Source organism: Sturnus vulgaris, chromosome 3 (genome assembly GCF_052056855.1).
Source record: "Sturnus vulgaris isolate bStuVul1 chromosome 3, bStuVul1.hap1, whole genome shotgun sequence".
Lineage (NCBI taxonomy): Eukaryota > Metazoa > Chordata > Aves > Passeriformes > Sturnidae > Sturnus > Sturnus vulgaris.
In genome coordinates, this window is record NC_142245.1 from 52427805 (window position 1) to 52455193 (window position 27389).

Genomic DNA, 27389 nt, shown 5'->3' on the forward strand with positions numbered 1-27389 from the left:
CCCCGCCGCGGCGGCGGCCGGGCCCGCGATGCCGAACCAGAAGGGCGGCAAGGGCAAGAAGAACAAGCGCGCCAACAGTAGCGGCGACGAGCAGGAGAACGGGGCGGCGGCGGGCGGCGGAGCCGCGGCGGCGGCGGGTGGTGGTGCCGCGGGTGGCGGCGGAGCCGGAGCGGCGGCCGCGGGCGGCGGCGGTGGAGCGGGCGGCGGAGCGGGCGGCGCGGCGGCCGCGGGCGGCTCGGCGCCCGGAGACGTTAAGAGCGGTGAGCGGCGGGCCGGGCCCCGCGGCCTCCCGCGGTGGCGCAGGCGGTGGCGGAGACTGGAGGGGCGGCGCGGGGGGACCCGCGGGGCGGGGGCGCGCCCGGAGAGAGGAGGTCCGCGGGCGGGGGCCCGGAGCGGCGGGGAGTTGTCGCCTGGGCCGTGCGCGGCTGCCGCCGGCGGGTCTCCCCGAGACGCCCGGCGGGGCGGGGGCTGCGAACCGGGGTGTCCTGCCCGGTGGTCCGCCGGAGGGCGGGGGCCGCCCGGCGGCGATGCTGAGAGCGGCGGGGGCCCGCGGCGCCTGGGTGCCGTGGCTGCGGGCGGCCCGGGAGCGCGGTCCGGGGGCAGAGCGCATCCCCGGCGGGCGGGAAACGCAGCGCTCGCCGGCGGCGGCTGATTCGGAGCTCCGTTGAAAAATCCCCACTTTATTCCATCACGATCAAAAATGGAGTCCTGCTTTTCGGTCAGTTTTGTTTGCCGTTGTACAGCAGTTGGGTTTGTCAGGTTAACGTGTTCACTTCGCATCAACCATTTTATGCTGTCTTTGGTCGGTGGGTTGGATTTTGGTTAGGAGCGGTTTTGGTAAGGTGGTGTCTTGCAGAAACTTGCATTGCTATTCGCGTTTGTTTTGCTGCAGAAGGATGTGTCAGGCTAAAACTAAAGGCAGGCAAAGATTTTATTACAGTTTTGTTAAGCCAAATAACGCCACCTCTTAGGTCCGCTGCTAGGTTTGCAAACTGCGGTGCAGAGTCCCTACTCTTCACTTTTTTCCTGTCCCAAGTTGGATTTCAGCTTTTTACTCTCCATGCTTTTCAAAAAGTGGGAGGGTGGCTACAACTGCTATTAGGCTTCGTGGCGGTATTTTTGCCTACTGTTGTTAGAAAGGCAGTTCCAAGTTTGTTAGTTTGGTTTCCAAGATGTCTGATTCCCGTGTATTATTTAATGGAAACTTTTCCTTGGAAATATTATCAATTAATTACGAATCACTTTAGCTCACAAGGTCTTTGCCAGACTGCTTTTGTAAGAGTATTACTCCAGAGAATCGTAGAGAATGATTAGAATTTCCTTTTTGGGTTTTCTTCGGTTGTTTTTTTTTTCCCCCTATTTGCTTTAAATGCGTGAACAAGGGGGAATAAAGAGATTAACAGGCTATCGAATATTGCTAGAGTATTTTTATCATGACTTCGGTATGGTAATGTAATGTGTCCAGCTTCCACATTTCAGGTGGTGTCTTATACATTGGCTTTTCTTTAGATGGGGAGAAGCAATGTTTGGAAGTTTTGTTTTGCTTAAGCACAAGTGACAGCAGTGGTGTGTTTCTGGCGTGGTTGTGTTGCCTGTGGATGCTGAGGTGGTGTTCCATCTGCCGATGCTGCAGGAGGTGATGCCAGTGAGCACTGATAGTGGTACTGCTCACTAGATGGGCAGGTTATCAGTCTTCTTCAGCTGTAAGGCTGTGTCCCCCACATGCTTGACATATCCTTCCTTTGTGCTGCCCAGCTTCCTCAGAAGCTGAGGCTGCCTTTCTGATGTCTAACCTGAGGTGCTCCTTTATTCTCTCTCTCCCTGCTTCCATATGACTTCAGTGGTCAGAAACATCTCTTGACTCTTTTACCAAATCCTTCGCTTCCCCTTTTCTTACTCCCTCACCTCAGAGCTACAACCTTGGCTTCCACATTTGGTGTAGAGTGCCTGGTCAGCACACTTGATCTTTGCCTTGACAGGATCATTGCACCTCGTTATACTTTTCTTTTCAGATAATCATAAAGGCTGGAAGGGTAGATGTGGTTGCTGGCTTAATTTTACGCTGACTACTGCCTATCAGATAATCCTGAGCTGCAAGTTTCGTAAATTGTATTCTCACTGGTAAGTGCTGGGTCAGGTTGTGCTGCAGAATTGAGAATCTGGCTCATGTGCAGGGAAAAGATTAGACAATGATAACTGATTCCCTCAAGTCTTCAGAGCCAATGAATCTGAAATGAAGCTCTGTAGTGTAGCCACAGCCCTGGAGGCAGCTAGCCCATTACTAGACTCCAGACATTTGTAAGAAGCTGTGCACTTGAGGGTTGCTTGATCACTAAGCAGTTTATGGAGGATGTGGCCTGCTGAGGTGAGTGGTGGGGTTAATAGAGTTCTGCTGTGCACAGTCAAGTCTTGACTGTTAGTGGAAGACTATCTGGGTTTTGGATTAAGTCTGCTGGGTTGCAGGGAGGCTCCTAGCTGTGCTGCTTTTGGACCGTGCAGCTGCATGCTGTGACTCGTGCTGCCCAGGCTCAGTGGTCCTGTGAGACTCTGGGCTTGCTCTTCTCTTCTGCATTGTCACCGTAGTATTTCTGCATGTCACCACCAATTGCTCTAGTGTAATTTGTGTGTGTCTGGTACCACTGCTCTCCTATCCTGGAAAAGCAGCGGATGATCATAATGCCATAACCTGCTTTCTTTCATTAATGTCACAAGACAGAAGTATGCAGAGATGAAGGCAGCAGATTTAACAGTTGCAAATGTCTGTGCAGACCTTGGCTTTGCATCGTGATGTCAGTGTGGTGGTCCAATTATGCAGTCATATCGGGACCCTGCTTTGCTCATGAAGAAATAGTGATTCAGATATGGTTTTTTTTTAAGTCTTGACAGTTGGTTATGTAGTCCATATATTGTTTCTGCCCCTTTTCCATGTGGCATAATGAAATAGAATTTTTAATTTCCTCTGGGCTTCTCTGTGCAGCCCTGACTAGCTGTGCCGTGTGATTGGGAGCTGCCATTACAGCATCCCTTTACCGTAGAAAGTTCTTGTTCACTTTTACATTTTGATAAATTTTGTCTCAATCCCTGCATAATTTTCCCTTTAAACAATCGGTGAGTTTTTGGCATGATGACTGAGAAATGTCAGCAGACTCTTCTCCTGCCCCAAGAGGGCATTTGTTTATGTTTTTTTGGTGGTGTTTCAATTTTTGTGTATTCAGAACTCAAATTGTGCTTGAAGGGTTCTACACTCCCACTGGGGAGCCGGGAAGGCAGAGAGCATAACCACTGACCAGGCGTGATGGCTTTTCTCACTTTGCACTCTTGTTTCTCAGCAGGTATCGGGATGATGCCTGCAAGGGGGACTCACATTCCCTAGCTATGTCCTCCATTCCTGTCTCTTCCATCAGACTGTACGGTAGATTAATCTTTCTTGACCAAAGTGCATCCATTTTCTGCATAAGTGATGTACAGATCATAGAGAGAGGGGGTTATGGGATGTAGGTGGACTAGTTTAACAATGTCACAGTGCACAGGGAAATGGAGATGTGATGTCACAGAAAGCCTCATTTCTTAGATTACCTGTCTTCAGAGTGATTGAATGATGTTTCTAAAAAAATTTTAGTTTTCTAATTTTCTAGCTAGAAATATGAGCTGTTAACATGTAAAATTATACCAGTAACTGCATAGGATTTTGCACTTACCCCACTGATGGCAGTAGCCTATCTGCAGACATAAATGACTTTAACATTTTGTGGATACTTTACCCCGATCATCAGAAGAGGAGAGTCCATGGGGTTTACTTTTAGATCTGAGGTTCTGAGGAAGAAATTCCTATTCTGTCTCTGCCTTGCTGAGGCTGGACACTTTCAGATGCCCTGCTTCAGCTGTTTTATCCCTTTATCGTCTAAATGTCTTGCTCTAGTCTTGACATACAGTTGTTTCTGACCTTAATATTCCTTATTCTATCCATTTTCTTTGCCTTTCTTCCATTCTTCATCTCATTGTCCAGTAGAGCCAAGTCCTCTTCTTTGGCTTGGTCCTTCCTATATTAACATCTTGCTGCTTCATGCCCTTGTTGTTATCACTATGTTCTCTATAGCACTCTGAGAAGACTAGAGAAAAGAAAAAGCTGTGTGTCCTTAGCTGTGCCTTTTCACTTTAACATGGAATTCATTAAATCCAACCAAATTAAACTGAAAGAAACCCCACAGCATAACTGTCTCTAAATCACTGTCCTACAGTGTACTGGCCACTTGTTTTAAGATTCCCCCTGCCGTAGGTGAGCCCTTAAACTGCACAAGTGGCAGAGCTGGTGAGTTGATGGGTTGGCAGGTGGAGCTGCTGACAGATTTGTGTGCTTTTGAACACTTCACTTGGGTTTCACAAATTTGTAAGAGTGATCTACTTTCAAATAAAAATGCTAATGTAGGAAAAGTGTATGGAGAGAGAAGTCAGTTAGCACAACAGTGACTAATGTGTTGAACGCTGTGACTGGCCAACAATTAAGATTTACCAAAAAATGTAATTATATCCTGGATGTAGGATAGTTAAATAGGGACAGAAAATTCGTCAATGTAATGTTTAATTTAAAAATGTACTTTCAGAGAATGAATTGTTGTAGTATTTAAGCTTGGATTAATATTTTCTGTCAGATTTTCCCTGCTGCATATAACATCCAGTTCCAGTTTGGCACTCTAGTGATGTTCAGTATTGGCACCTTCTGATTATTTAGCCTGAGGGAGTCCCATTGGTATCAGTGAGACCACCTGGAAAATTAAGTTTCTGTTCTGTTGCAGTGACTACAAAATTTAATACCTAGTAATTTAGTGAGGGGAAATAATTTTGCCTCATAATACCAGTGTGTTCTTCTAACTGCAGAAATCAATTGAATGCAAATTTCGCTGTCTCTGTCAATGCAAATCAGGTTTGAGAGGACTTTTATGTTAGTTTTAGAATTTTTAAAACTATGCAATTACATACTTTGGTGGCAAATGCAGTTTGTGTTCTGCAAATCTTTGCAAATGGAATCATATTCATGGTGTTACTGAGTAAAAAAAAATTTGTCCTTTCATGCAAGCGAGCCCACACCCATTTAAGTTTGGGTTTTTAAAGTTATTTGCTGTCAAAATGACTATCAGTGCCCTGACAGCATTCTGTGTTCATGTGATTAGTTATTGCTCAAGTGTTGTGCTTTCATGAGTAAGGCTTAGGTGTGATGTTTGTTATGTTTCATACAAGGAAATACAGTTTTTGAACTGATTGCTTTGCTTTGTCTGTACTCATTGCATATCTTACTCCCGGTGATCTAACAAGTAGTGACAAAATGATTTCTAGCCCTTGGAGACGTTTGTAAGTTTTCTTCAGCCTTGCTTGCAGCCTCGCATATTGAGACATCCTTTGATATTAAAGTACTGTCATGGCTGGCAGGCATCCATCCTTCTCTTCTCTTCTTCCTGTAGCATGTGTGAGGGGAAAAAAAACCGGGAAAACTTTGCATTCAGCTCAGAGTAAAGTAGTACAGCTAATCTTCAAGGTGTCTAAATTGTAACAGGCTTAGTAGGGCACGGGTTTTCTTTAAACTGTTTTGATAGAAATTCAAATAATTTCAAAGAGGCCTCTTGAAGCAGTAATCTAGTCACTGGAGTGGCTAATTCCATTTTGAAAGCTTGTGGGATTTCAAGTGGAGTACTGGCATTTCCTGGTAGACTTCAGTGATATTTATCTTGAGAGCATTCACTTCAACCTTTATATCTTTCTGTCTGTCTCTTGCAGTCCATCAGTCCTCCTTCCTGGGCTTGGGAGGGATATTGCTGTTGTTCCTGTCTGAGATGCCTGCTGGGAGAGGAGGCAGCTTCTGTTGGAGCCTGGCTGTTGAGTGTGCTGGCACTCCCCATCTCCAGTTGTGTGCTGCTGATACCACTACAGGAGCAGTGTACAGCTGAGGTCTCTGTGCCACACAGATGCCAGAGATGGTCCATGACAGGGCTGGGTGCCAGCATGGCATCACGAGGGAGATGTCTGTGGGAACCAACAGCTCTACATCAGGAGCTGCTGTCTTGAAGGGATGCTGAGTACTGCATCTCCTGTTTCCCACTCAGTTTCTACCACCTTCTTTAGCCTTTAGCACAGAAAATAGAATACAGTCTGTCATACTGAAACTTGGGAAAGATAGACCAATGACACAAATATCCCTAGATTTGAAAACATGAAAGTTGCTGGTACCACTTGGTTCAACCTGTTTTCTTTTCTCTCTTGCCTTCTTGTACTTTTGGATTGGGTTTAGTGGCTAGCTGGCTGTAAGTCTGTGTGAGTCCAGCCTGCAGTGTTTACATCTGTGCTTGGCATTAGGGCATCTACTGCATGCCACAGTTATCTCTATTTCCAGTGTGAGTTGGAGTTTGCCACTGAAAACTTGCTAGGACAGGTGCAGTAGAGTCTGCTTTAGTTATTATTAGAATGACTGTTTCTTGAAGCACCAGTGTTAGTTCTCTGTAGCAGTTGGAGTTTTTAAAAGGTCTTGGAAGGCTAAAGTGAGAGGATTTAATGGTGCAGGTGCTTTTCTGTGGGGTCAATTCATGTGCAGACTAAGCAACAGCCAATATTCAAAACACATAAAGGCACACCAGTCTTAAGATAGTCATTAATGTCTGCATTCACCATGATAGCAGTCATCAGAAAAATCCACATGATGCTGAGGAGTCTTCCTAGCTAAGGTGTGATTGCTCATGGCACAGAGAACCAATTATCTTCTGACCTGGTTAAACCAATTCAGAGTTCACTTGGGAGTATTGGGGATGCATAGTTGTCTTGGTACTGATAGAGGTAGAGGCTTAGGTCTCTGTGCATATTTCGAGTTGGATTCAGGTGTTACAGTACAAGCTGGGGCAAGATTTTTCCTATACAGAGAGGGTCAAAGCTTTTGTTTGTGATTGTTTTCTGTATTTGGACAACACGACAACACATATTAAGTGGAAAGAAACTGGATAAGTTGGCTAGATGATAAATGTACAGATCACGGTCATTTCTTCAAGACCGTATGAATTCTTATGTTGGGTTTCAGCAGTGTAGGCAGTAGGTTCAGCTTGGAGCACAGATGGCTGTGTAAACAAGCTGCAAAATTATTGTGCACATGTAAGTGCCTATCTTCCTTAGTTTGTACAGTTTCAATCTTGATTTTCTGCCTTACTTTGGTGAGGTGATGGTTGAGCTGGGAGTGGGTGGTTGAATGAGAACTGCAGATAACTGTATCACATGCTAGTTGCTGATTTCATAAACAGGCATTAGCTCAGACTGTGCTGTTAGTTAGAAGATGTTAATGTGGCAGGTATGAGTTAAGCTTTCATGATTTCCGTGGTGTTTTCCTGCTCCTGTGAAGTTGCTAGGTGCTGGGTTTTTTTTAATTTTTTTTTTATTGTTAAGAAATTGCCTTGGAGGTCATGAAGTTAACATAAGTGCAGTGCATGGATATGCTTCTAGCAGCTACTGAGCCCTCTGGGAGTCCCATCACCTAAATTCTCATCTGAACCAGGGTTTAGCAGCTCCAAAGTACCTGGAATCTTTTCTAGGGGGTCACTTCATGTTACTACTCACCTAATTGAATTAGTGACATCTTGCACGTGAGGTAAAACATGAGGGAACTGGGCTGCTTATGGCTTTGTTCCCCTTAAATCCCTTCTAAGAATAGGTGTTGCTTCCAGGTGTGTGGTCCTTGGGGGCGGGATTGAGCTCTGGATCAGCACCTATTGACAATGTCAATATGTAGGTGCCTAATAGATGTAAAGCTATCAGCCAGACTGACTCCAGACACCTCCTCATTGCAGTGGCTCTCTGTTGCTTACTGAGAACGGACTGCTTGTCTTGGCTTCACTTTCCAAGAGCGTGAGGGAGTCTTAGGGCACAGAAGAAAGCCTGTGTCAAGAGTGGCTTAGCAGGTACTGCTGTCTTGTTTTTTTCCCTTCCCTCATGGAGAATCCGCCTGGAAGCTTTTGTCCTGATCATTTGGCAAAGATTGCCTCCGAAGTTTTGAGGAAGTATCAGTCATCATCAGTGAGTGTTACCAGTGTAAGCCCCGAGCTGAGCTGTTTTGAAAGATTGTTTGTCAGCTGTTATTTGTTCTTGTTGATGCACTGAAGATGCAAGCCTGCCTTTTGGATCAACTTGTGAAACGTCTTTTCTCAATGCATTCTTCTGCTGCACTTAGCCTCTTAGGAAAGTGGCCAATCATTTCTGTATTGCCACGTTATTTGTACTATTTAACCAGTTGTGAGTGACAATACCATTTGGTCACATCTTGGTAATCTTTGGAATATTAGATTGTATTAGAAGGTTCAACAAAGCAAATACATCAGACAATTCAAATTTTCTCTTTCTGTCTGTTTTGTTGTGGTGGTGGTGGCTTATTTTCTGCAGCTGCATTACGGTATTAGTGCAGTAATATTCTATGACTTCAATTAAAATAAAGCTATGCTGATGGCAGAGGAAATTCAGAAGATTCATGCAGATGGTTGGTAGGGAGTGGCCTTCCCTAGGAATGACTCAGCTCTGGTTCAGGCTGGCACAGTGAACAATTCCTAGCTGTGTAAGGTTGTGAAGAGAGCAGTGTTCACAGGAAAGCAGGGTAGAGGTTAAAGTGCTTGGCTTGCAAGGTACGTGTCCCACAGGAACCCTTCTGGCCTAGGTAATGTGCTGGCAACTAGCGTGTCCTTGGCATGGATGAAGAGATGCTAGAGTAACAGTAGACAAGAGCAAGCCATAGCAAGTGTCTTGCAAACGATCTGGTGCCAAGACCTTTCCCTTTTTGGGGGGATAATTTCTTTTTCCAGATAGACAACAACCTACAGTTGCCTGGCAGTTGTTTTAAGATGACAGCAGGGCCGTCTGGTCCAGCCGCCACCGCGCTTCCCTCTCCCCCTGCCCCCAGCCTCACATGTTTAACACCTCCCTTGCATTTTACCAGAGATGGCAAATCTGTGCAGTGAGCTGAAACCCATGCATGCCGACGAGTAAGGGAAATAATTAGCTGTTTCTGTCCACTGACTGAAAAACTCTGGTGCTTAACACAATGGATAATGTGGGAGCGTAGCAGGGGAAGAGCGAATTTTGCTTTAGGCATCGACATTGAGGACTTGGAACAAATGGGAGCAGTCACAAAACTGAAGCCATGGAATCATTGCATTTGGCTTGCTGGGTTCATCTTTGGTTTTATGAAGGGTGTGTAAACAGAAGTAAATAACGTTCTCCTTAATAGATACTTCACCAGAGGGAAGTTCCTCGGCAGCTGTTGTTCTGCTGCTTTCATATGGGTCATAAGATGGGAAGGATGGTCTTCATATACTGCCTTTCTTTTTCATTAAAAGGTAGAACCAGTTCATGTGGGAGGATTTTCTTTGTTGGAAGAGGTATTTTTCAGATGTTCTGTTTCTATTCCTATTCCTGGCTTTTATGGATGTTTATAAACCTGAACAGAAAAAATGAGAAAAAGCCAAACAAACCAATCCAGCTTCCTTGCAGTCTTCTGTCATATTCTCATTTTTGAAAGAAAAGTTAATTTTTTGGTGGCTGTGTCAAACATAAAACACAACCTTGTTTAAACAGTGAGCTATCTTTGCACAAATGTGTGTGTGTTTGGAATATTGTATGTTATTTCTGTTTTAGAAGACGTTTATGTACTGCTCTTTCCAACTATTTTCAAAATCACTGTTCCAAATCACTACAGAGGAATATGAGAAAATATTTATTTTTCTATGTGGAAACATAACATCTTGAAAGAAGCAGCACGCGCTTGTAGTTGCAACTTGACAGCCTACGTTGAAGCTGTTCTGCTACACAAAACTGCATGCTGTCTTGTTTTGTTCTCTTAGGCTGTGAAACCCATCTTGAAACTGAGAGTTAAATAGAAATTCTTTTATCATTATTTTGGCATTCTTTTGAAAGGGGCTGCTGGGAGAATAGATCTTGCTCTGATACCGTGTAATCTTTCATTTTCCCTGAAGTTCAGTTTCACAGCTTTGGAAACCAGAAACTTGTTGAGCTGTTAGCTACTTGGAAGCAAATTATATTTGGGTGACAAACCAGCTTGTGACTGTAGGTACGGATATGCAGTTTGGCCATGTAATTTCTATTTACTTCTCATCATAATCTCGCTTGACAGTAATCGTTAACACTGTCGTCATAAAACATTAGGACAATGATTCTAGCTCTTTTTGAAGACTATCTAAAAATTTATTTCTAATTATGAGAAGTACAAGGGCTTGATAACAAGATATTTTAAAGTTTTCTAATACTGAAAAAAGTGCTCTATCTCATTTATAAAATGGTGATGAAATAACCCAGACGACTTTCAAGGGTGTGAATTGATTGGAAGAGCTCTTCACGTTACCTAAAATGTGGCTCCCATACTGATCTGAATACCCTTTTTCCCTTCTAAGGCATATCTGTTGGCGTGAACTGGGAAAATTGCACAAAGTTAGCTGTTTTCTGTTTCTCATATATTCTTTATGCAGGAACATGTGGCATGGTTATGTTTGGCAAGAGACAGGGGTATGGAGAAGTCTGCAAGGGATGCTCGGTCCTGCACAGTTTGTTTTATACAGATAATTTGAAATGTGTGGCAAAACCAAATGTTGGCTTGAGGTTTTTGTATGCTTTTCAGGTAGTGGAATTTTCTGCTTTCTTAAATACAGGAAAACTACAGAAAGCAGTAGAACTTTCTGCTGAGACAACTTAAATTACCCATGCTGGGCTTCCCAGTTTCTCTTGTGCAAATACTGCAGCATTTTAATCAAGGCCTTCTCCAAACCAGCAGACTTGATAAAAGCAAATCTCTGTTAGTGAAAGCAGGTGCTTTGACTAGCATGGCATAACCTGTGCTGTGGAGAGACAGGCAGAGAGGCCCATTAGTTTTCTAGAGTATTTCATGTGCAGCTACAGTGACAGTAGTGAAATGTCAGATGAGTCCTCACAAGAGGTGAGTAGAGACCAGCTTCTCCTCTTAGCAATGGTGTTTTCCAGAGCAATCTCAGTGCCACCATTTAACAGTTCATTGGTTTTGCATGATGGAAGGCTTTTATTAATTCCCTTGCTGTCTTCCAGCTGATCTAGACCAGCTTTTGCTGTAGTGATTATGTGACCAGCCAATTCACACTGTGTAGATAGCAGATCAGATGAGGGAATGTGTGAAAACTTTGTAATCATCTAATTAACTTAAATGTTGAAGAAGACATATCGATGTCCAGGACTAGCACCTTTGCCTTTTCTTGCCCATAGTTAGACTGTGTGGGAAGTTCCTCAGGTAATCTAGCATCTGTAAGTTCTTAAGGAGAAACTGAAGAAGATCTCATTCCAAAGTACTTCCACTGACTGACTAGGAAAAGGGGAAAAAAAGTCTGTTGAAAATTGCCTTTGTTCTGGCATCCAGACACCCAGTACATGATCATAATTAAGTAATTGCAGACATATTCTGTGGAATACATGGGCTGTGGTAATGGTTTTTGTATTTCAGTCACTTATTTTATTAATTCATTTTTTTGTCCACATAATGAGGAGTCTCTAAACTTCTCAGGGGGCTAGAGATCATATGTTTTTGCGTACAAACTCAAAAATGTGTTCAAAGGCTAATCAAGGAAACACTTTCCTTTTTTAGTCAGTTAACTATGGGTGAACAAGTATGGTGTCTATATTAAATTCTAGACTTGTCTGTGTAGTACTTTCTCAGCTGTCAGCTATAATTACACCTGCAACTGTTAGAACATTTACTCTCTGAAACGCAGTGAGAACATAAGTGGATTTTTGGCGTGTTCTTTTTTTTTTTTTTGCTGCCTTCTTGCAATGGTGGAACGGAATATGTACCAAAAGAGATGAATAAAGGAAATGCATAACTGAGAATTGTTCATACTGGTGTCTCTGGTACCTTGCCTCACATATGACTTCTGACAATTTGCCTTTCGTGGCTTCAGTTTAACTGGCTTCTCTGAGGTCAATTGTGTAAGGATGCTGTAATTGTGAACTATACTTTGACACCTTAAATATGATGAAAAAAAGACTGACCACGAAGAATAGCTTTGCAGAGATGCTTGCTGTGGTAGTGTGACTTGAATCGAAGTCTGGGAGAATGGGTGGGAAAACTCTCTGAACTGCTAAACTGACTGATTTTTGTTTCAGTGCATGTAAGTTATCACTCCTGCTCTTGACCAGCAACATTATAGTAAATAATAGCAACATTGTACTTAATAACGCACAGTAAAAGAGTGGAAAAATAAGAGTGGGCTTTTCAGAGATGCGAGACAAGCAATAACAAAATATTTGTCACATGTATAGAAGGAAGTTCTAAAGAGTCTCTAGGGAAAGCCTCTTGTCTCTGTTCTCTCCAATTTGGTAATTTGTTTTTAATGACTGAAAATTCCATATTCTGAAATGAAATAGGCTTTTTCTTCTTTGAAGGAAGAAAATTCTTTTGGGAATGTCTTTTGCTTGCAATTTATAGGCTGCTCCCTGAAGGAAGGGTATTGCAGAAGAACTCTTCTTGCAAGTGTGCCACTTCTGGCATTCGAAATAGAGACAGAAATTAAGTGAAGGATGTGGCATCTTCCAGGAAATGGCTCAGGAAAGTTTTTCTGTGCTATTTGTGTCTCTTTCTTCGGTGTAAGTTTTAAGAACTACAGTAATCTTGAATTTACTGAAGGTAGCCTTGAACATTTTGGTTGTTTATAGCCTTTTCCAAAAACTTGCTGGGAAAGGGACCACTAACACAGCAAAGATCTGTTGTTGTAGAGCGTCTGATTTGTGTATTACTGCTGTAGGACAGGTGATGAGGGATAGTGTGTCTCTCACTGAGAGTCAGAATCAAAGTACATCTAGCAGCACAAAACCTCTCATTCTACTGCATGTTTTGTTGTGTTATTTGTGCCAGCAGTGATAAGAATGGGATTAAAAACAATGCAACAGAGTGGTGTTCCTCAGATAGAAATTTAAAGTCCTAAGGGAAAAAAGGCAGTCATAGCAGTCTTTCTCCTCAAGGCTCTATGCACCTCTGCCATAAGTCCTGGGGCTCTGGCTGAGACTTCAGGAAGCTAATTACTGTGGTTTAGATAGGATGAGGCAGGACTTGACAATGGAGGACCCTGCATAAGCTTGCTAATATTTGAAAGCAGCCCATACAGAGGTTCAAAGACAGCCTGACAGCCCTGTTGGAGCAGTACTTTCTGATGAAGTGGAAGAATTAGGAAGACAGAAGTACAGAGAAGTAATATTTGTAATACTTGAGTAAGCATCTGTGGTGGGATGAACCTGCTACAGCATCTAAAATTTTTTTCTAAGAACTCCAGTAGAAAATTTCCAACCCCTTAGGAGCCTCCCAGCTGCAACAGAGCAGCCAGCAATAGGAGTCATATGTAGTCTGTGGTACTTTGGTGAGGAGCTGGAAAATGTCATTGGTTCATAAATGCAGAACATTCTATTGTAGAGCATTTTTTTGTGTAGAAGCTGATATCGATGCTGTGAGATAATTGAAGTAAACTGTTTTTTGCTCAAGGATATAGCAAAGGTGCTACTTTGCTGATAAAATACTGTGTTGCATTTGGATTTTTTCACCTGTCTTTGCTGCAGAACTGTTTGGTTTGTAAAATTTAGCTATCCCGAAGCTCAGTGGTGGTGATACAGTCTGTATTTGCCTAGGCAATATACTGAAGGCTCTCCTTTCTGTACTGAGAATGTAAGCTCTTTGTCTTGCTTTTCAAAGTTCTCTACTTCCTCCTTCTCTCCCTAGCAGTTGTCCCTTGCTCACTCCTAAAGAAAAGATCTATTCCTGACTCTCCCCATGCTTGTGAAGCTGGGCTTACTTACTTACTTACTTGCGTTGCTTGCTTGTTTCTCAAACAGACATCTCTGTGTGTTCTCCCCATGTTGCCTCTCAGGCTTCAAAGCAGCCCTCCAGAAACATTCACAATGCTTTCTCCTTGCTTCTTGAAGCTTTGCAATGGTATCCACAAATGCTTGAGGAGAGCTAATGCTTCTGAGATGCTTTGATTTTGAATATTAAATAGACTGTGATGTCACTTTGTTTCTTTATTCGTGTATTTCCGTACCTCCTTTCATATGCTTATCTCTTTTGGCAAATACTGCTTTTTGTACTGACCCAGGGCTAGTGCTTGTGGCCCTTCAGTAATGCAGGTTGTTAGTAAGAGCTTTCGTGTATTTGTCACAGTGTTTAAAGAAAGTAGTGCAATAAATGGGCCATTAAGTTATTAATGTATCTGTTTTACCTTTCACAGAAGCCCCTTGTGCTACTCCACTGATCTGTAGCTTTGGAAGGCCGGTGGACCTGGAGAAGGATGACTACCAGAAGGTTATATGCAACAACGAGCATTGTCCCTACAGCACTTGGATGCACCTTCAGTGCTTCTACGAGTGGGAAAGCAGCATCCTCGTCCAGTTCAATTGCATTGGCAGAGCCAGGAGTTGGAACGAAAAGCAGTGTCGCCAAAACATGTGGACTAAGAAGGGGTACGACCTGGCTTTTCGGTTTTGCTCCTGTCGGTGTGGGCAGGGTCATTTAAAGAAGGACACGGACTGGTACCAGGTGAAGCGAATGCAGGATGACAAGAAGAAGAAATCAGTGTTGGAGAAGAGTACAGGAAGGTCCATGACAGAGTCAGCAGAGGAGGCCAAAAAAGGCAGGCCGGCCAACAAGCCGCAGAAAGGCTTGAGTAATGACCTCCAGCGAAGGCACTCCATGGACAGGCAGAACTCCCAGGAGAAGGGTGTCATGGGTGGCAGCTACGCTGTTCGCTCACCTTGTGTCTCTCCTGGCCAGTCCCCGCCCACTGGCTACTCCATCCTCGCCCCCACACATTTCAGTGGCCCTCGTTCCTCGCGATACTTGGGAGAGTTTTTGAAGAATGCCATTCACCTGGAGCCCCATAAGAAGAACATGGCCGGTGGGGGCATGTTCAGGAATGCACATTTTGATTACGGGGCGGCTGGTTTGCAGGCACATAGATCAGGACACTTCGATAGCCCTGTGCAGTTCCTGAGAAGGCTCGATCTATCGGAGCTGCTCACTCACATCCCCAGGCATAAATTGAATACTTTCCATGTGCGGATGGAAGATGATGCCCAGGTGGGCCAAGGGGAGGACCTTCGGAAGTTCATCCTTGCTGCTCTCAGTGCCAGCCACAGGAACGTTGTAAACTGTGCTCTGTGCCACAGGGCACTGCCAGTGTTTGAACAGTTTCCGCTGGTGGACGGGACCCTGTTCCTTAGCCCATCAAGACATGATGAGATTGAATACGATGTTCCCTGTCACCTTCAAGGTACAGGTTGTCTGTCAGTCATGCTAGGTTTCATTAAACGATGGAACTGCCTTCTGTGCCCTGTCCCTGCCATTAGAGTTTTTCATCCTGATTCTGCATTTTTAAGCAGCTCTGTAAATCTTGAAGTAATGTCCAAAATACTCAAGTGATTGAAACACTTAGAAGGAATTACAAAAAGATGCCGTTTAGAAAGATCCATGCCTTGTGTTTGGGCTTACAACTAAACAAGTTCTGATCTGGTTTCTAGGTAGACTATGGACAGGTTTTCCAGCCAATCTGTTCTGGAGCATACGTATGCTTGTTTATCTCTTAGGAACTTTACTCCAAGATGCACATCAACCTTTTAAACAACCTTTTCAATTTAAGTATGCTGTTCTGCAGTCTGGGTGAAAGTTGTGTTTGTACCACTGATGAGGGTGAGGTACTCCTCATCTGCTTTCAGACTAGAGACTATCAGTTTTGTTTTATAGTGAAGTATTATTTCTTAAACATGGAAAAGGCTGTAGTCTGGTCTGTGTTAACATAGGCCTGGAGAGATTGGATCTGCTAAGAGTAAGCTTTTAATATGGTGTGTTAAAGCAGCAGTGTAGTAGTGAGGAGTTGGACTTATTTCCAAACACGCATGTGCTTGAGCTATGTCTTATGTCCTAGCTCTCAGATGAGTTGAGACCACAGCACGTGGTTCTTTTTAACTCTTAGAGAAAAAAATGAATGTGGGTCAGCATGAGCTTTAGCTCTTCCTTAAAGCTGTGGCCCAAACTTAAGTGATTACAGTGGTGCATGGCTAGATGTGCCTGTCCTGCAGCCTGCTGGCAGCCAGCATGGCTGAAATAAGTCAGAGAAAAGTATTCCTAGTCTGCTGGTCAGAAGCATAGAATCGCATCTTGAAAAAGCGTGTTGGTAGGGTATTAATCAGAGATATTTTAACATTAACGTTTCTCACCTTTCAATAAAATACATTGTATTCCATGCATGGTCATAATGTGTTATATAACATACCTTTGCTCAGTAAACTTCGAGTTTTATTTTTTTTCTTTCCTTAAATCACTATGCACTAAGTCACTAAACTGTATTCATGCTAACATTATTGTTCTGTCTTGCCTAATGTATTTTAAGGAGAAAAAGCAATAGGCAAATGTACAAGCCAGAAAAGTACCAGGATAAACAGAATATACATACATATGTGAGATAACTCTGCTTATTTGCTTTGGTGGGGAGTTACACAATGTGCTTGTGATTTTATCAGTACAAAAAGCTGGTTTAGTAATAGTGAAACTCATAGTTTAACATTTGCCCCTAAGAATGAAACTATGAAGTTAGGTTTTTTTGCCTTAATTATTTCTTAACTGTTGGATGATATATCTGAAAAACTTGTTCAGACAAGTTGCTGTGAATAATTAATTATTAAAATTTTTGCTTACTTGTCCTGGGTAAAATGGTTTATTGCCAGAAGTACTCTTTGAAATGAAATAAGCTGTAAGGTGCTATTCCAGGCTGTTATTTTCTTTTCAGTACAGAAAATCGCTTTCTTTACTTGAGGCATGTTTAAGGTACTAGGTGCCTAATTTCCTATACAAAAAGTATCCTGAAAATTAAGTGGTGGGGGAACATAGTATTTTAACGTGCAGAAACAGTGCAGAACTTCAGATAGGAAACGTTATTAATCTTCCTTCTCAACACAACTGCTATGCGTGGAGTTGTTTGAACATCACCAATCTCAAGTGTTCACTTTAGGAACAGAGTTTCTTATATTATAAGTAGCAGAGCTAATTGTATATATTATATGTATATTATATACACTTTAGCTTCATTCCATCATGTTTTCTAGAGCTGAATATGCAAGTGTAGAATAACTCAGTTTTTGCCAGCTCACACTAGTAAATGTGTTTTGTATGTATATTTTAAGAAGAGTCTATTTTTATTGGTTTTCTGAAATAGTTGGCTTAAAAACCAAAACAAGTAAAAACATAGACTGTTAATTTCAGAAATGTCTGATATAGACTAATCATAAATTATTAATATTTTGTTCCCATTTTTGTAGAAGAGTTACAAGATGTGTGTCTGTTGGATTATAATTTGTAACATGTTCAGTGCTTTGATGCTAAAGAGCACAAATTGCAATCCAAGGTGAACACATGTTAAACACGGTCTTGTTTTGTTGCTGGTCTGTAACTTCACTACTGCTTAGCTCTGTCTTGCATAGCAGTGCAAAATGGGGTATGTTACAGGATTACTACTCGGTGTCAGGCCACCTCTAATAGCCAACTATTAAATTGCAAATCAGTTTAGTCACTACAAGTCAGGCATAATCTAGGTGCCAGATCTTTATAATTTATGTAGGAATTTTGTCTTTTTGTGAAAGTCGGTCTCATTTTGTATTGGTTAGTTTAATCACATGTATGTAGTGAAAATATTTGATTTCCAAATCTGAACCACTTGTTTTTTATGGAAATAAGTGTAACTCAGGTTTGCAAAGTCATTGTGCGTACAGAGCCTAAGGTCATGATAGAGTTCAATATATTCATAGTTCTGAATGGCATGTTAAAGTCTTTGTATGTGCAATATATAATGTAAATACACGTGTTTTTAATGAGCAGTCAGAAGAAAGTACATGAAAAAAATTTGCTCTTCTGACTGTTGCTTTTTTTCTATGGGGGCTATTAGGTTGTTGGTTCCCTCTTTGCTGGAAGATGCCAGCGAGTTGTTAAATAAATCTGTACCAAGTTTGTTAAATAAGCTTCAGCACTTCTCCACTTCTTATGTCAGGTGGGGATGATGCTAGGGCAATAGTCTGATTTTGGAAACACAGCAGCTGATCTTACAGCTTAACCTGGCATGTCTTCTTGGAGATTTAGCAACTCCTTTTGTAAAATATTTTGCTAAGATCTACCAGCAAATGATGTAAGGGAGAGTGGGCAGGGTGGTGACTAATTCCTGAGTTCTGCATAGCTTCAGTCAAGCCTTGTGTATTTCCTATAGAGAAGTACTTTTTACTTTGTCATTCACTCTTTATAAAGAAAAAAAAGAAAAAGATGCGATTTGTATCACTAAAGGTCAGATACACCATTGCAGAAATGTCTGTTTTAATCTTCTCTTTTCGTCTCCTTAAGATGTGTCTTTTCTGTCCACAGGAAGGCTTATGCACCTCTATGCTGTTTGTGTAGACTGCTTAGAAGGGGTTCACAAAATTATCTGTATTAAGTGCAAGTCCCGATGGGATGGAAGCTGGCATCAGCTGGGAACTATGTATACCTATGATATTCTGGCAGCATCTCCCTGTTGTCAGGTTAGTACCAAACATAAGTAAGACTCCACATAAGGTGAAATTCCAACTGATTAGATAAAGTCAAGGCTGTGTATCTCTTTTCCCTTTCCTCCTTCCATCTTTCTTTTCCTGCCTGTACCTATGAGTGCAATACAGGAGGGCTGACGGGTCTCTGTCCCTTTGTCTTAAGAGGTACAATCCTTAAGAGGACTTTAGCTAGGCTAAAGTCATTGCAAGGGTCAGTGGTTAATACACTTATGTTTTTAAATAAAGCCCTCTTTAAATGCATTGGTAATTAAATCTGATGCTTCATCACTAGCATCACTAGTGTCAGGTGTAGTTCCACATTTTGAGCAGATATTTCACGTTTCCAGGGTTTTGTTCATAAATTGCGTTCTATCATAATTGTAGCAAAAGGGCACCAAGGGAACAGAAAGGTCCAAAGTGTCTTTGTGCTTGGAGATGACTCAGCTCTCCTTAATCTTTGTTGTGGCTGACCCTGGTGATGGTACCACAGCCCCACCACACCTGGTACCTGATGGTACCACCACCCACCACAGCCTGAAGCAACTTCATGTTCATTAAACACCTAGGAGAGGAAGATCCAAGGCCTGGGGCTACTCCAGAATAGACTCGTGCCTGAGACAGCAGGATTGTTTGCATTCCAGAGAATTAATTGTCCATGTGAGGGGCAGAGCACTTCTGCTGTGCAGGTAGGGGTAGACAGCTGTGAAAAAACCATCTGTCTGGAAATGACTCAGTGCTCTGCTCCAGATGCTTAGACACACAGGTGGTGGTAGTAGGTCAGGACAGGAGCCTTGCAGAGAGGCAGAGATCTCAAACTGGAATCACTCCGTGGTAATGTGCATACTTTAAAGCCATCTGAAATCCCATTTTGTCAATATGCAAAATGAGAGTTTATTTTAAATTTAACGTGTTTACCAAAATGTGTTGCTCAAAAGACAAGTGGTATTGCTGCTGCTGGTTAAGGTGACGTTGGTAGCAATTGTAACTACAGACTGATATATTACCTCCAAATTTAGTGTCTCTTGAGGCTGTAACTTTCTTTTAAAATAGGAACTTTTAAAGATAAAGAAAGCACTGATACTGACTTACTACCTTTGTAAAAGTCATCAGCTTTAAATCTGAATTGCTTCTGTTGAATGTACAAGAAAAGATTTAAGAACACATTAGACAACAGCCTTAATTACATGATTAATGGACAGTGTGACAGTACATGGTATAAGAACTGTCTGTAAAAGCATTAGCTGCAGTGACTGTGATTGCTAGATAATAAGCATTATTGTTTCACCATGATTGTTACAGATGATTCTGTGCATACAGAAGAATGACATTTAAATATGGTATATAATATAATTCCAAATTGCCTTTCTGGATTTATTTTGAATAATTTCATGCCTTACTTCAAAATATTTAACTCTGCGTCTCAAATTTGCATGTTGAATAGCGAACTGCAACCATTGTCAGATTGCTAACTCTTAGCTGATGTGCTGGACAGTAGTAAAGGAGAAAACACTTTGGCTCAGAGTTCCATAAAAATTCATAACCTAGTAGATTGTATTAAAATTTCTGCTTTTCAAGCAGAGCAGGTAGCAGTGAAAATGTTGATTTGTTTCTTTTTGAGCCCAGTCTCAACAGGGATAGTACTTGAATAATTTCCTCCTCTCCTCATCCAGTAAAATCCCTTAAATCAAGATGACCTAGACAATACTTTTTGTTCTTTTCAGTGGAGAGCTGAAGCTTTCATTAGTGTACTGGGCTGTGAGGTTAAACTACGGTGCAGCTTAGGCCCTTGCTGCTCATTTTCCACCTTTACTCTTTAACTTCTTTACAATCTCAAAACCTTTCTGCTTCTCTTGAGTATTCCAAAGGGCTTGCTGAGCTTTCGTGCTGCCTGTTGCTTTCTTTTTATCAGATGGGCTGTGTTTCTCAGCTAGATTTCTTCTGAAGTCTCACTTTTTTGTAACAGCTGAATATTAATAGCTCTGTCCGTCCTCACCTATGACCTTGAATTATTTCTCATATCCACTCAGTTAATGTTGCTTCTTTCTCAGTTGGATTTTGTAGAATAGTTTGTGTTGAAGTGATGTTTAGTTTCTATAACCTGATATGTACTATAAATGTTTAAGTAGGCACTTAAACTGACACAATACCATGTTGTGCTGATAAAGTAGATCAAGTTATACATTTAAGCCAAAAGATTAAAATCCTGATATATTTCATAGACAGTTGATGTTCAAACGTAAACCTAAACGGTTGAATTGCATGGCACAAATATGAAAATTTTCTCTTTACTTCGATGCTTCAGAAATGATTCACTGAGACACCACTTCTTGTGCTGGGAAATAAGGAATTGATTCAGAGACTAAGCAGCACAAAATAAACCTTGATATTCTCTATCTTCTATCAGTCAGAGTGGGAGGTGACTCACTCCCTAGAATTTGGTGGTGGTCTTAAATCTGGAAGGCATGGTGTGTGCCTGCGAGTTCCCAGTCCAGGTGAGGAATGTCCTTATCAGCACATCCCATCACTGCCAGTTTCCTGACTGACCCCTTCTCCTGCTGGGGAGGACAGGGGACTGCCTCTTCTGGCCTTCTTTTCCAGAGATGAGAAGCTGAGGAGAGTGTGATTATTTCAAAAAAGTGTTTTTGTTTGTTTTTTACAGGCTCGACTGAACTGTAAGCACTGTGGGAAGCCAGTAATAGATGTGCGGATTGGCATGCAGTATTTCTCTGAATACAGCAACGTCCAGCAGTGTCCTCACTGTGGAAATCTAGACTACCACTTTGTGAAGCCATTTTCTTCATTTAAAGTTTTGGAGGCTTATTGACGAAAGCTTTGCTTTAGTAATAGCTATTTTATGGGTATTTCAACTTTATTACATATCTTTTTATAGGATTCATTCTGTGATGAAATCTAATTTCTTTTCTAACTGAAAGAGCAGCTTCTTTGTCAGTGTACATATTAATATGTATATATACATGTTATTAAAACCAGAATCCTCCTGACAAGATCTCTGTGAAGGTTGGAGGCAAGCCAATTTAATGGCCTTTCAATATATCCCATGTATGGGGTAAAGTTCAGCTAAAATGATTTGGGTTTATTTTTTGTATAGTTGTAATACAGTTTATAGGAAGGGTGTGGGGAGACATAAAGGACAGAGAAATATGTCCAGTTGGTAAATGGTTAATTGCATAGGGTTGTTCCTCCAGCTTGGTGGAAATGGGAAATCCTTGGAAGGAAATGATTCTGATACTGTTGAATTCCTTCAGCCTTTTTATTGGTTCCCAGGGGTGCAGGAGCTGGCCTTGTGTTGCCAGTCCCCTCAGCAGGCTTTCTTTCAGATTTCCCACGACCGGGGCAAACTAAGGTATCATGACAAGTGAATGTAAATGTGTGCCAGAAAATGCAATCTTGAATGAATTCTTTTGGCATCACGTCTTCCTGCCATGTGTGTTTGATGTGCATTGCCCTCACTGAGTTACAGTGCAGGCAGTAGTGCTGCTTCCAACAGGGCTGTCATGGGCCCAGCTGGGTCATCTGCTCATACCAAAACAAGCCGGAGATCTTAAAATGCTTTTTTTAAAGGTGTTTCTTCACAGACATTTTAGGGAAGGAACATGGATGAGCTGAACAGGGATGTGATTGTATGTGCCTGCTGGGACTGAGGCTGCCTGCTGCAGGCTTGTGTGGCTGGTGTGGAAGGAGAGCCGTGAAGTGGGATCTGGGCCCTCAGAGCTGTCTGAGCTGAGAGCTACTGAGTACAAAACATGTCATCACTTTTTAGAAATATTAATTGCTGCACCTTCGTCTTTCAAAATTGTGTTCAGCCTAGGATCTAAAAACAAGGAGATGTTTTAAGAAAGCAAACTTAGCGTATTTACTTTCTACATGCCTCTGTGCTGTACATAATAGACTGCATTAGGCAGTGAATTTGTATCAGAGAGCTTGGCCCTGTAGACTCTGCAGTTGTTGTTTCTTGACTCCCATTTCTCCCTTCCTTAAATAAATTTTTTTAAAAATAGGCCATTAATCTTTTGCTTGGTTTCTCAAATCCGTTGAGATTTAAGGGACGTTTGGTTTTTTTGCTTTTCTCGATAGTGTATTTATGAAGTATTTGTCCACTGGAGCAGTGTGGGTTTTGTTTCTGTTTACATGGTGGAATTATTTTTTGTTTCTTCTGAAGTATTTTGTTTTTCCAAATTAGAGTCTTTTTAGAATGTATCTGTTGAAATCACACTCTTGTAAATGGCCCTGATAGTCTGCCACCCTGGGAAAGAAAACAAAAAAGTCAGAAGCCAAAATAGTGTTCTTTCCTGTGTTGGACTGAGAATTACTCTTTCTGCTGAATTAAGAAATTATCGTGCACATCAAACTCAAGGTGAATATCCATGTTTCTTTGTGTAAAAATTCTTGAGTTCAGAGTTTTATTTTCTGGCTGCCTTCACTGCAGAATTAGCTCCTTTTAGCATTAGCTACCCTCCAAGAAATGCCCAAGCTGCAGAGAGCGCTTATGCTGGCACAGTTTGAGTGGCAATGTCCTTGGGTGCCACCCAGCTCATGTGGGGCTCTGCTGGTCTCAACAGCCGTGTTGGCAGGCTGTGGTCACCTTCACTGGTGCTCCTCTCCTGTGTGAGTTCCTGGGCTTGGTTTTGGGTCTGGAGCACGTTCTTGAGGTTTTGTGCAGTTGTCCTGTTCGCAACAGTTTTGGGAAAACCTGTTTCTTCTGGGAGAATTACAGGAAGGACTTTGAGAGGCTTCTAACACCGTCCTGTCATGCCTGCCACACCAAGCCCCGCTGCCGTGGGACCAGCACTGCACCCAGTGTCCATAGGAGCAGGACCTGGCCTGGGCATAGCTGGGCAGGAACAAGGTTTCTTCTGCAGATAAAGCCTAATTAGCTGTGCAGCGTAGACTTCCTTTGTGAACAACAATCAAATTATAGTTTGGATTAGCTCCTCCAGAAGGATGAGCCCTTCAGGTTTGATGGTGTGTTGAGCAACCTGCTGGAGTTAGGGTGGCTGACAAGGTTGGAGTTGTGTTGCCTGGCAGTACCGCGAGAACCAGACCAGACAGAAAACAGCGGCTGTCACAGTGGCCTGAAATCACACAGCAAAGACAAAGCTCCTGTAATTAAACAATTAAAGCATACATCTCTTACTGTAGCTTCAGTCTTGAGTGCCAGTCACACGTCATGAGTCTAGGGTGTCAATACACATAGGATACATGGCACTTTGTGCCCACTTTTTTGTGCAGTGGTGAGAGGAGGTGTCACTGTACAATGCACATGGTAGGGGAGAAGTGGGATCTGGAGTTGTCCTAGATACTTGTTCACTTGCTTCCGTTGGAGTAGCTTAATTTATAATTCTGCCCTTTAAATTCCTGGATGCCTCTCTACACCTGTATGTGTGACAATCAAAAATTATTAGACATGGAATAAAAGAAATATGGTCAGCTTTAAAAATAAGTGTATGAGAGATTATATGATACATCCAAGTCAAAACCAGGAGTGGAGCAGACTGAGAAAATGGGAAAGGAAAAGCACATTTAAAGTCTTGACACTGACAAGGAATTACATACAAATCTATCTAAGAAAACAGTTTAGTTCTTTGCCAGCTTTTCCTTTTAATTCTGCTGTTGAGTCTTATCTACTGCTTGAGGAAATACCTATTTTCTTGTAAAATACATCTCTCTGATCTGGAGGCTAGCAGCACGCATAGCACTGTAAAAATAATCCTTAATCAAAACCAGCTGAGCTACAGAGAGAGTCTTCTGAACTTTCACTCCAAAGTAAATTATCCCTAATTTGTAGAGGCTTTCACTGCTTCTTGTTGGTAATGAAAGCTGCTCTTGGTTTACTGCAAAATGCTTGATTTTCTGTAACATGCAGATTCTAGTCAAGCAGTCAGCCCTCACCTTTGGCCATGAGAGGTTCCTGGGCTTTGCAGAAGTAGAAGTGAAAATGCAAATTCTTTGGGACCTAATGGCTACTTCAGAGGTTAAAATACACCACAGTTGCTCTGCTTTCTGTCTTAACAAGCACTGGAAGTGGTCATGAGCGTACAAATGCATCATAAGGGAAATTACCTCCCTAGCTAGGGAGCTGCTTGCTTTGCTTATTTGGCTAGTTTATTCTTCATTACCTTTCAGTTTTTCTGATGCTGTGTGTTCTTTTTAAGCTGGCCCATGGTCAGATTAAGTTTGCCTGAAATACGTTTTGTAAATGAGAATGCAGTCCTCTGGATTTAGAGGTTCATTCTGCTCTTCTTAAGTGCACGGTACTCCTTGTGATAGCAATAGGAGTTGCATGTGCAAATGCTTTTCTTTCCAGTAATTAACTGTCCTTTCCATAGGAGAGGCTTGCATTTAGGTAGACTTCATATTTTGGATGTGTAAAACTGATTTCATCTATCAGTAAGATGTCTACAAATAAATTTTGATAACCGTAACTAATAAAATGGACATCTTTTACATGCTGATGTGTAATTTGACATCTACCAACGTGAACAGCCTGAAACTGTTGTTCTGTCTAATGCTGCAGAGTCATTAAACTACAGTGTTTTATAGCCATACCATAGACTATCCTATAGTCTACTTTCATTAGCATCTCCAGTAATGAGCAGTGTATTCATAATGAGTTTAATTGGAAAAATAAGGAATATTCCTACAAGGGAGGCATCTAGCCCAATATTTTTCTTTCTTCCTTTCTTTTTTCCCCCCTCCCATATATTCCTCATTTCACTGTACCAAGTAACCAAGGACAAACATGTTGTAAGGCCACTGGTGAGAAAACCCCTCAAAAATATTCTTGTCCATAAAAGTTTCTTGTTGAGACATTCTTGGATTGCACTTTTGCAGATGGAAGAATATGTACATAGCAAATGAATGTTGATGAAATTAAAATAATTGGTTATGATATCATTTATGTGTGTTGTTAGAGAATATTTTGTTGTGAGTTCTCTGTATTAAAAAGTAATAAATACCAGACCTCTAATGGCGTGGGTTCTTCTTTCCCTGTTCTCTGGAGTAGTTTCTTACACTCGCTCTTCGTAGAATTACTCCAGTTGCCTTAAATTTAAAGGGCACAGTAGAGCCAGGTTTGTGGTGTCAGTTAAAATGAAGCTTTGTTATTGTCATTTTGAAGACTGTTGTGCTACGGGGTAATGGTGGGGGGTGTGTGATGTGTCACCTTGCCAAACTGAAGTTCTGCTCACTTTGTTGATGTCAGAAATGCTCCTTTGGTAGTGCAGTGAGTCCTGCAGGAGCAGTTTCAGGAATGCTGGTCTGCTGTGCCAGCTGCTGCCTCTGGGGCTGAATGGAGGACAGAGTGCTGAATCCTTCACTTCTGGTGGAGTCTGCTAATGGAAATGTACCCTCTGGTGCCTGTGAAATATCAAAGATACCAGAAATATCAGAAGAGCTTGTAGAGGGGAGAACACAACAGGGTAGCACCTAAGGCAAAAGGGTTTCCCACATTATGACAGAACACTTCATCTCTGAAACCCAGCTGCAAATCTTTGCTTCCTGTCTAAGGTTTTTCAGCAGTCTAACTAATCGTGAAATCATCCATTTTAGCAAACCTTGCTCCATATGCTTATAGCATGATTTTTCAGCCTTGATCTATTACCACAGAGAAGTTCAGGAAGGATGCAAGTGATCAAGGCCATCTGGACATACAAAAGGTAAAGCCAGTACAGCTGGGAGGGAAGGAGTGCCACAGTTCAGGAGGTGTGGGTGGGATTTGGAGATTTGGAAACACTCTGAAGAGCCCAGTGTAGCTGTGCAGGTTTAATTTTGGAAGCAGATACTACGGCTGGTTTGAATAACCTTGAAACTGACAACCTATATGTTAATTGTGAAAAGCCTTCTGGATAACTGCTGCTTAAAATATGAGTATCTGCTCATGGGATGGGAATGTAAATAAGCTGCCATCAGCTAAGTGCAAGTGACTGCAGTGATTCCATATTGATATTTTGCTGAAAGGAGCTTAGGTCATGGTTTAAGCCTAAAGCCAATGTGAGAAAACTAAATGAGAACTAATATTTTGGAGAGACTGTTCCCCTAGCATAATTACTGCAGTCTTGGGTTCTGAGCACTAAACTGCAGAATTTCAGGTTTGATCTGCTGTGTTACTGTGTTGCTAAAAGAAGCTGAGGAGCATTGTGAGAATGTGAAGGAAGGAAAAAGTCACAGAAATAAAAAGCTTTTCAAGCTATTACATGATACAGTATGTAGTTAAAATAGGGGTGGTACAGCCACATTGGGTTAGGGGCATGCCTGGGCTTATTTTCTTCTTGAAGGCATCCCTGATTGTGTCAGAGGAGGGGAATGAACTATTCAGGCTGCATATGTGTGTGGGTGTGTGCACCTAAAAATACATGCCCAGGTTTCACACGGATACATTTGTATTTGATTTCTATTCTGACAGTATTCTGTGAAACAATTTCTGTTTATTCTGAACCTGACCATATAAAACAAAACCTGCTTTCCAAAACAGCTGCCGCTGCAGTATTTTGTCATTGACTTGGTACATGAATATTTTTTGGCCCTAAATATGTCTGTTAGTCACTGAGCCTCCTGCACGTTTGATTTTTATTCAGTCATGTCCAACCAACATCAATGAGATGTGGAGAGCAGTTAAAGCAGCTGGTGTAGCTTCTTAATCCACAAACCATCTGATCCGAAACTCACATGGGCTAGTTTGCAGAGCCAAAGCAACTGTAGTGGCATCCAGGAGGGACTCTCAAGCCATGCTTCAAGAAGAAATTTCCTCCTTCCTCGCATGAAGAAAATACTTT

General features: G+C 42.0%; 1 protein-coding gene across 1 annotated transcript; it reads left to right on the forward strand.

Moving 5' to 3' along the window:
* HECA (HECA ribonucleoprotein granule regulator) lies at positions 1-25585 on the forward strand. Its single transcript, XM_014879079.2, has 4 exons — positions 1-260; positions 14265-15305; positions 18437-18591; positions 21257-25585. The coding sequence occupies exons 1-4, from the start codon at positions 29-31 to the stop codon at positions 21419-21421; spliced, it is 1593 nt and encodes a 530-aa protein (XP_014734565.1). The 5' UTR covers positions 1-28; the 3' UTR covers positions 21422-25585.
* The last annotated feature ends 1804 nt before the right edge of the window (positions 25586-27389 follow it).